At 34.9% G+C, this 12,767-nt stretch overlaps 1 protein-coding gene across 1 annotated transcript in view; it reads left to right on the top strand.

The window, feature by feature from the left end:
• EYS (eyes shut homolog) overlaps window positions 1-12,767 on the top strand; it is a 1,185,464-nt gene that overhangs the window by 985,231 nt on the left and 187,466 nt on the right. The window contains 1 exon segment of the mRNA XM_010967844.3: window positions 2,884-3,037. Within this exon segment, the coding sequence (XP_010966146.2) occupies window positions 2,884-3,037 (154 nt within the window).

Genomic DNA, 12,767 nt, shown 5'->3' with positions numbered 1-12,767 from the left:
CAAAAGTTCTTTGGGGGCTTCTCAATAGATTTTAAGTGTGCTAAAGGGTCCTTAGACCTAAAAGTTTGAGAACTACTGATTTAATATAACTTTCATTTTAAAATCCATGTACCCTATGGTTCTGCTGTAATAAAAAAAAATACTTTCTCTGCATATCTGTGTGTCCAGTTATCAGCCTTCATATCCATGGAAGTGTTTACCACATATTAATGCTGGCCATTTCTGAGTGTTGCAATTTCAATTTGGTTTAGTGCACATTCATGGGTATCTTTAACAGTGCTTGAGTGAAAAAGCAACAAAATCATTATCTTAAATATACATTTATATTCACAAAAATAAATAAAAGCAAAAAGGGAATAAGAATACTAAAAATGTTTTTTAAATTCCACAAATATCTGAAAATTCAGGAAGTACAGCATGAGAATTATTTGCTTTGACAATTTTGGATCAATTGAAAATCAAAAGCCAAAAATGTATAATTGGCCCCTTGTATTAATTTCTGATTGCTGGTGCAGCAAATGACCACAAACTTAGTATTTAAAACAACAGAAATATATTCTTTCACCATTTGAGAGACCAGAAGTATAAATGTGTTTTATGAGGCTACAGTCAAGCTATTGGCAGGGCCAGTTCCTTCTGGGGGCTCCAGAGGAAAATCTTTTCCTTGTCTCTTCTTCCTCTTTCTGGTGGCTGCTGGTGCTTCTTGCTTTGTGACTGCATCACGCCGGTCTCTGCTTCTATAGTCACATAACCTCTCTTCTTCCATTATCAGATCTCCCTCTGCTTCTCTCTTAAAAAGATGTTTCTGATTAATTTCCTGACCCAACCAGATAATCCAGGATAATCTCACCATCTCAAGACCTTTAATTTAATCACACCAGCAAAGTCTCTTTTGCCATATAAGGTTGATAGTCACAGGTTCCAATAACTACGACATAAATATATTTGGAGGTCATTATTCAATCTACCACAACCCCCTTCTTCACAACATACACAAAAAATCAATTCTAGGTAGAGTGCAGACCTCAAATAAAGCTAACATAATTTATATTATACTATATTATATTATACTATATTATATTATATTATATTATATTATACTATACATAAGATATATCTAGATAATATAGGAGAATAATTTCATAACTTTGAGGCAGGCAGAGTGATCTTAAAGATGATGTAGAAAGTACTAATCATAACCATGAAGGAAACCATTGATAAATTGACCCACACTAAAATTAAGACCATATATTCACCAAAATTCACCCCTAAGAGAATGAAAAGACGATCTACGGAGTTGAAGAAAATACTTTCAATATATATGGTTGACAAAGAGCTTGTGTGCTGTCTTATATGTATCTAAATATTAGATATATACATAGGTATAACTCTATAATCAATAAGAAAAAACAGAAAATAACCAAATAAAAATAAAAGCAGGACATACAAACTGACACTTCACAAAAGGGGTTATCAAAATAGCCACTAAACACAATATGCCCAACTTCACTAATCTGAGGAAAATGAAAGTTAAAGCTAGAATAATAAACACAGAATGGTTAAAATCTACAAAGTGAGCAAACCAGCTGATGGTGAAAATACAGATCAGCTGGAACTCTTAAATACTGCTGGTAAAAAGTGAACACATCCTTTTGGAAAACTGGCAATAACTACTAAATGAATTGTATTCCTACTTTCTGACAGAAAAATTCAACTCCTAGTATACAGACCACAAAAATGCATGCACTTCAACACAGAAGACAGATACCAGATTATCAAAGCAGCATTATTCATAATAAGCAAAAATGGGCAGGGTGGGGTTCTATCTACAGAAGAAAGAATAACTGAATTGTGAATATTCTTTTAATGGAATATTATAAAGCAATGGAAATGAAGCATGGATGCTCTCATACATAAAACTGAGCAAAAGCAAATTGACACTGAAGAATATATACAATATGATCCCACTAATATAAAGATGGAAATCAAGCAAAACTCAGCCTAGCTGTTAAAACATCAGGATCATGATTGCATTTGGCACAGGGAAAAAGGGAGAAGTGATTGACAGGACATCTGATGATGCAGATAATGTTCTTTTTCTTAAGTTGGTGGTGTTTGTGGGAGCAGGTTTGCCTTGTGACAGTTCACTAATTCACAATATGCTTAAAATTTGTGTGATTTTTCTGTGTGAGTGATACTTCAGCTAAGAATATTAAAAAAGAGAGAAATCTATGTACATACAAAGACAGATGTCTAAAATTTATTGTTAAGTGAAAAGACAAATGAATAAAGCTATTTATTATATTACTTGTTTTTAAAAATGAAATTGGGGCTATATAAATATTTATATGTATGTAGATAAATGATAGAAAAAAAATCTCAAAGTGGGATGAATGATGGGCTGGAAGAAAGGGAAATGTTTCTCTTTTTTGTCTTTATATATTTCTTTATTATTTCAATTCTTATGAAGTACACATATTAAAATTGAAATAATAATAAATCAAGTTATCAATACTCAATAGATGCCAGGCACTTTCCATTTATTATCTCATTTATCACAGTAGTTCTAATAATTACTTGCTCTCATTATCCCAGTATAACATATGAGGAAAGTGAGGCTCAAAATAGTTAAGGTCATAGCTATTAAGAAACAGTCATGTCAAGTTAATGTTGTTAATACCATGCTATTCTTAGCCTGTGGAAGATAATGTATATTTCTGATACAGTACTTATTACTTGAATAATTATCTAATAACACTTCTATCATCTTTCAAATGGTTACTCCTTGAAGGCAAAGATTGTGTTTGTTGAATGAATGATTGTTATTGAATAAAATGTAAATCCATGTTAATCACTAATTTAATGTAATTTTGGTTCTTAAAGGCAATGAGAAGAATTTTGGACATCAGTTTCTTCACTTATTTCTTGTGGAAGGAAGGCCCACAGTTAAATATGGATGTGGAAGCTCTGAAAATATCTTGACTCTTTCCGCTAATTATAGCATTAACAAAAATGTATTCGTCCCTATCACAGTACGGTAAGTAGTTCTTTGAACTTGGTGCTGAGCCTTGTTTTTAAACTGTTGTTAATATGTGTAATAGCCATCCAAAACCAGAAAGGAAAAAGAAAATGATCTCTTTGAAAATTGTTTCCCCAGTCACTTTTTTTTTAATTTTGGTGGAGTAAACTACAAATTAAACTAAGGTGTAATTTGATACCACCCAGTATCAATCAAATTGTGCACAAAATGAGTCTTTCTCTGAAAATATCTGGGAGCAAATAAGTAGATTAAAGAATTGAGAGGTTCAGCTGAAATTAAGATCTAGTTCAATTGTTCAACAAAATATCTATTGAGTGAAAAAAGCACAGCTATTAGGAATTGGGGAGGGAGAAGATCTACCTCTGCACAGAAAAAGGAAAGTTAAGTAGAAGAAAATTGAATATTAAAAGAAAATGTCTTTCTGGAGTATTTAAAATTTGGAAGGGCAGTCTTGAAATTAGTTCATGCTTCATAATTGGAAATCCCAGAAGAAGGAAATGGCTGAATATGACGGTCACATCCCAGGGACATTACTGAGCAAAATTTACATGTTGTGACCAAGAATTTAAAATTCTTCATCAATGTAGCAATCTAGTAATAATGTTCTCCAAAGTTACTTTTTCTCAGTTAAAAAGAACATTTTGTGTCCGAGTTAATGTGTGAGATCACATTTGGATAAGTTAGTCTGATCATCTGGAATCTTCACTAACCTATGAATGTTATATAAATCAAATAATCTTTCCCTGGGTCTGCATCAATCTGAAAATAAAATCAAAGAAATTGACACCAATCTGAAAATGGAAACTCCATACAGACAGGAAAGTTCAGTGTACTTAGTAGGGCATCTGACAGATAGATGCTCAGTAAATGTCTGAATCAGTGAAGAAATGAGTGTGTCTGGGCTGGGAAATTCAGCCAGTCATGAAAGAGGGCAAGGAGATTACCCTAAGATAATAAAATTATTTTTCACAAATTACCCATACCCTTTTGGAACACTGAGTTCTGCACAGGAAAAAACAAACATTCAGAGCAATGGACTTAACTCCGAGTTCAGTCATTTCTCTTACAAAGGCTTTACTGTTGATTACTCAAAAAGGAGCCAGATGAGAAGATGAAAAACTTAAAACCAACTTAAAAGGCATTTTTATTGATAGCATCATCATTTTATACAATGTCACTGTTTTATACAAGCAATGGCACATTCAATTACATATGAAATAGTTTCTATTTTTGGTCAAACTTTCTTAAATGACTGATTTCATTTTTGCCTTTAACTAATGAGGACCTAATCAAGCAGTCCTCAGACAAACCCGCCAGATCCTTAGGTAACCTCAAGATGAAAGCATACTTTAAAAAATTGTTGACACTTCTAGTAAAACTGAAAACCAAGGACTTTGGATTAATTTTATACAAAATTTAGGAAATGTAAAACAGCTGTCTTTATGGATACAAAAATGCAAATATGATTTGTCTTATTGGTAATATACAAGATCTCAGGGTGACAATAGTTTGCATTAAAGGCTGACCCTAGGACTATATTATATATCATACCTTAATATATTATATAATATAAATTATTTTAATTTATATAATAAATGTGATTTTTAAAACAGTATATAAATTTAAATAAATTAACTAAAGGTTAATTTAAAAACTTTTGAGTGCCTATCTGCTCTCTTAATATTTCTTAATCTTTGTTTCTCATTTTTCTTTCTGTTTCTTCTGTTTTGCCTCAGTCTTAATTTCATTTATTCATGTAACAAATACTTTTTATTATATTTATAGTACTATACTAAGCTCCTAGAATTCAATGGTAAGCCAAAACAGACAATGTCCTAATTCCTGTATGTATAAAGGTTGAAGAGGGAGATTGACAAATAGTCATACTAATGAGGAAATCATTAAAATCTGAGATGTGTAGAAATTTTTTTTTAATGCTGTTAGAAAAACAAGTTACAAAGTAGCCAGACCTAGGCTAAAGAGCTGAAGGAAGTGCTCTAAAAAATGAGTAGAAGTGAACTTGGTAAAAACAAGCAAACAGAAATAGTCAAAGCAATGATGTATGTGTTCCAGGCAGTGGGAAGAGTATGAGAAGAGAGCCTTTGGTGGAAAGAACCATAGTATATTTAGGAACCCAGTAGACTAATGTATATGAAACAGAGAAGCAGAGGAGGATGGCTGAGTACTGGAAGATGAAGATGGAGAGGTCAGCAAATGGCAAACACTATAGGGCCTTAGAGCTATGGTAAGGAGTGATTGAAGGGGGGAAAATTAGATGGCTGTTATATGTCCAATTAAGACATATGGTGGCTTAGACTAGACTGGTGTCATAGAAGAATTGACAGACTTAAACATAATTAGGGTTGGTGACCAAGATGACCGAGTAGGAAGACTCTGAGCTCATCTCCTCCCATGGGCACAACAAAATTATAACTAATTACAAAGTAAGTATTGATGAGAAAGATCAGAAGACTAGCAGAAAAGATCTTCTACAACTAAAGACATAAATAAGGAACCATGAAGAGATAATAAGATAGGCAGAGTTGTGATACAGTCAAGACCCACACCCATGTGTGGGCAATCCACAGACAGGAGGACAATTATAACTGCAGAAGTTCTCCCCAAGGAGTGAGGGCTCCCCAGGCCTGGAGTCCTACACAAGAAAGATGAGCCCTAGGAACATTTGGCTTTGAAGGCTAGTAGGGCTTATTTTTAGGACAGCCAGAGAGCTGTGGGAAATACTGTGTTCTTAAAGCGTGCACACAAAGTCTCACATGCTTGGATACCCTGAGCAGAGGCAGTCATTTGAAAGGAGCCTGGGTCAAACCCACCTACTGATCTTAAGAGCATCCTGGAGGAGCAGGAGGAGACTGGTGCTCACCCTGGGGACATAGATATTGGTGGCATCTATTTTGGGGAGCTTGTTCTACCATGAGGATGTTGATGCTGACAAGTGCCATTTTGGAATTCTCCCTCTAGCTTATTAGTGCTAGGACCCAGCCCAGCCCACCAGCCTGTCGGCACCAGTACTAGGATGCTTCAGCCAAGGGGGTAGACCAGCAGGATCATAGTCCACCCACCAGCAGGCCAGTTGCATGTCAGAGGGTTTCTTCTCCTGGTGCACTCCAACAATAAAACTACATTACTGACATCTCTCCGCAAAGAGCTTGGCATGTTCCTGATGCCCCACATTTTGCAGCTGCCAACTGAGAGACAGACCTTCAAACTACCTTGCTCTGGTAGTCAATGGGGATTGCATTTATGGGTCCCACAGGATGATAGCAAACAAAGATATAGTTTTTAAACAGACACAGGAACACCTACCAACAGCTATATATTTGGGCTCAGAGGGAGAAAGCAAAACATTTATCCCCCAGTTTCTTCCTAAGAGTGGCTTAACTACACACTGTCCCAGCTGCTGTCAGACTTCTAATCAGTCTGCATTTACTTGATGATTGTTGTCCTCCCCTTGGGACACTGATGGGTCTTGGCACACCCTCAACTTAAAACAAAGAAGGTGGTTTGGACAATCACAAAACTTTGAAAGAACCAGCCTCCCCAGGACCCAACTCTACCTACCAGCAGGCCAACACCAGCTCTGGGACACTATGGGCCCCTAAGTCAGCTGGGCTTGGATCTGTCCCTCCCCACCAGGCTGACACAAGATATGAAACACCTCAAACCCACAACCAGCCTTACCCACCAGCAGGCTGACACCAGCTCTGAGAGAAGTAACAAACACCATCACAGATATACAAAGATTGTAAGAGAGTACTGCAGACAATTATATACCAAACAAATGGACGTCCTAGAGGAAAAAAATAAATTCCCAGAAATAAATAATCTCCCAAGACTGAAAAAAGAAGAAATAAAAAAGATGAATAGACTAATTACTAGTAATTAAATGTAATAAGGAACTAAAAACCGCCTTACAAACAAGTGTCCAGGACTAGACAGCTTCACAGGTAAAGTCTAACAAACATTTAAAGAAAATTTAATGCCTAGTCTCAAACTCTTCCAAAAAATTGCAGAAGAGGAAATATTTTCAAACTGACTATGCAAGGCTGACATCACCCTGATACCAAAACCAGACCAGGACAACACACACAAAAATTAAATTACAGGCCAAGATAACTGATATACATAGATGAAAAAAATTCTTAACAAATTATTAGCAAACCAGATTCAACAATACATTAAAAGGCTCATACACCGTAATCAAGTGAGATATATCCCTTGGATGCAAGGATAGTCCAATATTTGCAAATTGATCAATGTGATACACCATATTAGCAAACTGAAGGAAAACATCATTTGATCATTTCAATAGATACAGAAAATGTTTTTGACAAAATTCAACATCTATTTGTGATAAAAACTCTCAACAAGGTAGGTAAAGAGAGAACATACCTCAACATCATAAAGGTCATGACAAGCCCACTCAATGGTGAAAACCTGAAAGCATTTCCTTTAAGGTCAGGATGAAGACAAGGACGCCCACTCTTCCCATTTTTTTTCAACATGATATTGGAATTCCCAGCCACAGCAATCAGACAAGAAAAATGACTAAAAGGCATCTAAGTTGGAAGGGAGGAATTAAAACTCTTGCTCTCTGCAGAGGGCATGATACTGTAAGTGGAAAATCCTAAAGACACCACCAAAAAACTAAAATTCATCAATGAATTTGGTAGAGTTGTAGAATTAATATATAGAAATCTGTTGCATTTCTATATACTAATGAAAAACTATAGAAAGAGAAATTAAGAAAACAATCACACTTAAGTAATCACATTCAAAAAAGATAAAATACCTAAGAATAAATCTAAGGATATAAAAGGCTATAAAATTATAAGACACTGATGAAAGAAATTGAAGATAACACAAACAAATAGAAAGATACAGTGTCTATGGATTAGAAGAATTAATATTTTTAAACGACCCTACTGCCCAAGGCAATCTAAAGATTCCATGCATTTCCTATCAAAAGGCCAATGGCACTTTTCACGGAACTAACATAAAGAATTCTAAAATGTATATGGAAACACAAAAGACCTTGAATAGCCCAAATAATCTTGAGAAAGAATGGGTGGGGTGAGGAGAGAAAGAGTTAAGGGAGGTTAAAAGGTACAAACCTCCAGTTTCAAAATAAATGAGTTATGGGTATGAAATTTATGGTATGGGGAATATAGTCAATCATTTGTGGTTATCAGAGGCAAGGGGTAAGGGGAGTGGGAATTGGATGAAGGCAGTCAAAAGGTACAAAATTCCAGTTATAAGATAAATAAGTACAAGGGATGTAATGTACAGCATGATAAATATAATTAACACAGTTCTGTGTATATATATAAAGGTGTTAAGAGATTAAATTCTAAGAGTTTTCATCACAAGGAAAAATCTTTTCTATCTCTTTAATTCTGTATCTATATAAGATGATGAATGTTCACTAAACTTACTGTGATAATCATTTCATGATGTATATAAGTTAAAAAATTATGCTGGACACCTTACGCTTATATAGTGCTTTGTCAATTAGATTTCAACAAACCTGAAAGAAAAAAAAAGTAACCAGGAGTAAAATTGACTGATTAGTACCAGAAATGAAAAGAAAGGCATCAAAAATGAATATTCATTGTCTGTTGTGCAACTAGATAGATTTAGCAAACAAGGCAAGAGGAGCATTTTTGATAGAGAAGATTGTGAATGAATTCACCTTGAGCATGCTGAGGTGGACGTCAAATGGATGTCCTAGAGGAAATAAATAAATTCCCAGAAATAAACAATCTCCCAAGACTGAAAAAAGAAGAAATAAAAAAGATGCATAGACTAATTACTAGTAATTAAACTTAATCAGGAACTAAAAACCTCCCTACAAACAAGTGTCCAGGACTAGACAGCTTCACAGGTAAAGTCTAACAAACGTTTAAAGAAAATTTAATGCCTCGTCTCAAACTCGACACATCAAAGTGGAGTTTTCCAGGTGACTATATGGATGTAGTGCTCAGAGGAGATGTCTGGATGGGAAATATAATTTATGAGTCATCAGTGTACAGGTGGTCACTGAAACCATGAGAATGCATGGGAGTACAGACTGAGTTGAAAGAATTGCCTGGGACTGCGTGTTGAGCTTAATATTTAAAGACTGAATGGAGGAAGATGAAGTTGTAAGAGCCTGGGGTAGGGGAAAGGTATAGCTCAGTGGTAGAGTGCCTGCTTAGCATGCACAAGGTCCTGGGTTCAATCCCCAGTACTTCCTCTAAAAATAAATAAACCTAATTATTTCTCCCTTTCAGAAATAAACAAAATAAAAGTAAGTAAGTAAGTAAGTAAGTAAGTAAGTAAGTAAGTAAGTAAATAAATAAATAAATAAATAAATAAATAAATAAATAAATAAATAAATAAATAAATAAAGCAGTAACCAGAGAAGTAGGAGGCAAACAAAAGGAGCGGGGTGGCAGGAAAAGCAGTGGAAAGGTTAATCAAACGCCCTGATAGTCCATCGGACTGTCCACATGACTCCATGCCCTGAAGACTGAAGACTTCATTGAAGAAGCCAGACTGAGGGAAACTGAAGTACCAAGTACAGACAACCCTTTCAGGAAGTTTTACTGCGAAGTGCAGGAAGAGGTAAGGTGATATTCAGAGACAGGTGATGAGTCAAGAAGGAAATGTAAGATGAAGGAGATTTGAGCATGTTTAATTGTCAGTCGGAATTATTAGTTGAGTGGATGGTGTTAATACATAGAAAAATAAAGAGTGATTGAGAACAGCAAGTCCCTTAGACATTTTACTTGAGAAAAGATTCCTGGCAGAGGGATGGGTAAATAGAGAAAGTCACAGCCATTGAAACTTCTGATTTCCATCTTCATGTGCATCCTTAGGTCTATGACTGCCCTTTGCTGTATCCCTGTCTATCCAGTTGCTATGTCTCCTCCCCACTCTGTCTTGTGTGTGCTCCACTCTCCTCTCCATCCTTAACCAGGCATAGTTTAGAATTAAATGGGGCTTTTTCGTACAGCTCTTCCTAGCTATCCTAATTCTCAGTAATTCTCTTACTATTTAATATCAGAGCAAGTTTCTCTCTAAGAAGCATGCGAATTAGGTTCCTTTTTAATTATATGAATGTTGATGGAATTTTTCTTCCATATCTAAGGGTTCTTGACAATAAAATACTGTAGTATGATTGATAAGAACTTATTTCCAAAACTTAGTGGAATGAGCTCTAAGGTAAATGTGCAAAATATGGCTTTGATTTTTATTTTGTTATTAGGCACAGAGAATAAGCATGTCAATATTTCCTCCTGCTAAATCTGCATCATATCTGTAGGAGAGAGACGGCAGAAGTAGAACAAAGTTGAATAAGCCACTTGTAGTGATTGAGGTCAATTCAGTATCAAGAGAGAAGTTCCTCTTAAGTGAAATGGAGCAGAGATCACAGCTCTACAGATACATTGCAATTCATACTCATGCACAGTTTGTCTTTCATTTCAGCAAATTTTGAAAGGGATCACATAGAAAGAATCTTGGTTTTCACAAGGGTTATTCTCCTTTGGGGAAGTTCAGAAAAATTGCCTTACTATATATATTTTTTCTAAAGTTTCTGAAGTTTAAATCTTTCTGGTACTTTCTGTGTCTGTCCTACACAAAAGCTGACTCATTATTCATTACTTTTTTCCCTAGAGAACCCATGTGTCCTTTCCTCTAGGTAATTCACTGTGTTATCTACATATTTTAAAGCCACACAGCCTAGTCTACCATCCTTAGCTCCACCACTCCAAAACCCTTGACAACATTGTCTCAAAGATTTATCCAGAGGTGTAAAGTCATCCATGTATATCTAAGGCACATGCTAATACTTAATAATTTATTTTGGTTAACAAACTTTTAGGGTAGCCAAAGCCAAGTAGATAGTGGCAAAGACTTGCATGACTGCCAGAACTCTACCTCCCTATCAGCCACTTTTGAGTACCAGATCAGGGTAAAGGAGTTCATGCTTGGTTTAAGACCAATTGCAAAGAAGATGGAAACATTTCTAGTACCTGGGTGGCAAGAACCTCAGTACTTGAGAAAACTCAAACAGACATCAGATAAAACCATTGCAAGCATTACTCTCTTAGCTATTTGGTCCAGAAACCAAAATCAACTAATAAAAACTGCTGTTGAGTCTTATAAATGGCCAGATTTTTACCTCTTATTTGATCTTATTAATTCTTATGAGATAAAAACCTCCTACAGGTAGATGTTTATCTGTGTGTGTGTGTGTGTGTGTATCAGTGCAGATTACTTCTTATTTATTTTATTAGCTCATTCCCCACAGTTGTTTGATCAAGAAAATAGATTAAAAATTTAATGTAATGCAAAACCAGCATTAACCTCAAAGGAATGGGAAATAAAAAGGATTCCAAGCAGGACTGATTTTGACTCTATCAAATGAAGAGATTTACTAGTAAATAATTTATTTAAAAAATAAGAAAGGGACCAAAAATAGCTTCTTTCAATACCCATATTTAATTGCCAAAGGTCTTTCAGACAACTCTGCTCAAAATCAGATTGCAGTGCTTTGCCATTTTTCCATGTAAAATCTCTGTATTACAACTCAGTTGGTGTTGACCTATAATTCCATATAGTGAATGAGCAGGAGACAACCCAAGTTCACGTAAGAAGAAAGGATATTCATAATACATTATCAGTTATAATTGTTGAGAATAACTCAGAATGTCCTTTTATGTTTGTGATTTTCTAAAATATGTAGAAGTTTTTTCACATGTTCCTGTTAGTTAATATTACATAAGCTATGGATTGCATGCCTTCAGTCCTAGAGCCAAGAAACTTATGTAATCATGAGAACCTTCACTCCTTGAAACAGATGGTGACTTTTGAACTGTGCTAAATCTATAAGATATTAGATTTATTCATAAAACGTTGCCATGTCAATATGGAAAGTTTGGCAAGCTTTTCATCTTCAAAAGGTCAAACTTCATCACTTCAATATTAATTTCTGTATCTTTTCTATCAACTCCTCCATCTGGTATTTCTTAGAGAAAATATAGGGAAAATGGAGCTCAATATGGGAAATACACCGTGAAACTTTATTATGACATTGACAAGTATATAAATACATAAATTAAACATTGCTCTTGCTCCTTTATCCATGAATAACACACTAATCATACATAGTATGTCCATACATAACATACATCAGTACTAGCTGGACAGCAAGTTATAATGCAGTTTATTTGTATTTAATTGCGAATAACCACCGTAAAGCTAAAATTTCTTTCATTAAATAAGTTTAAGAAAATATTTAAAGAATATCTGTGGGTCTAGAAGTTGGTGGAAAAGGGTAAAGATTATTGCATAGAGTCTTCTGCTAACTTTTCCATACACTTTGAGAAACAAGGAAGTTGAGTGTGAATTTGGTGCTTGGTGACGCAGAAACCAAATGGAGCCTTCTGGGCAAAGACATCATTTAAATGTGAACCTGACTCTACACAGTATGTTCACTGAGGAGTGTGTCAGTAGATCTGACCAGTCAGTTTAATATAAAAAATATATATATTTCAAGTGATTGTTTGTGTAATCGTGTTTGTTCTTTTTTTTAACATTTTTTATTGATTTATAATAATTTTACAATGTTGTGTCAAATTCCAGTGTAGAGCACAATTTTTCAGTTATACATGAACATATATAGATTCATTGTCACATTTTTTTTGCTGTGAACTACCATAAA

This window comes from Camelus bactrianus, chromosome 8 (genome assembly GCF_048773025.1).
Source record: "Camelus bactrianus isolate YW-2024 breed Bactrian camel chromosome 8, ASM4877302v1, whole genome shotgun sequence".
In the NCBI taxonomy this organism is placed as follows: domain Eukaryota; kingdom Metazoa; phylum Chordata; class Mammalia; order Artiodactyla; family Camelidae; genus Camelus; species Camelus bactrianus.
Note: the sequence above shows the minus strand (reverse complement) of the source record. Positions and strands in the feature narration are given on the sequence as shown.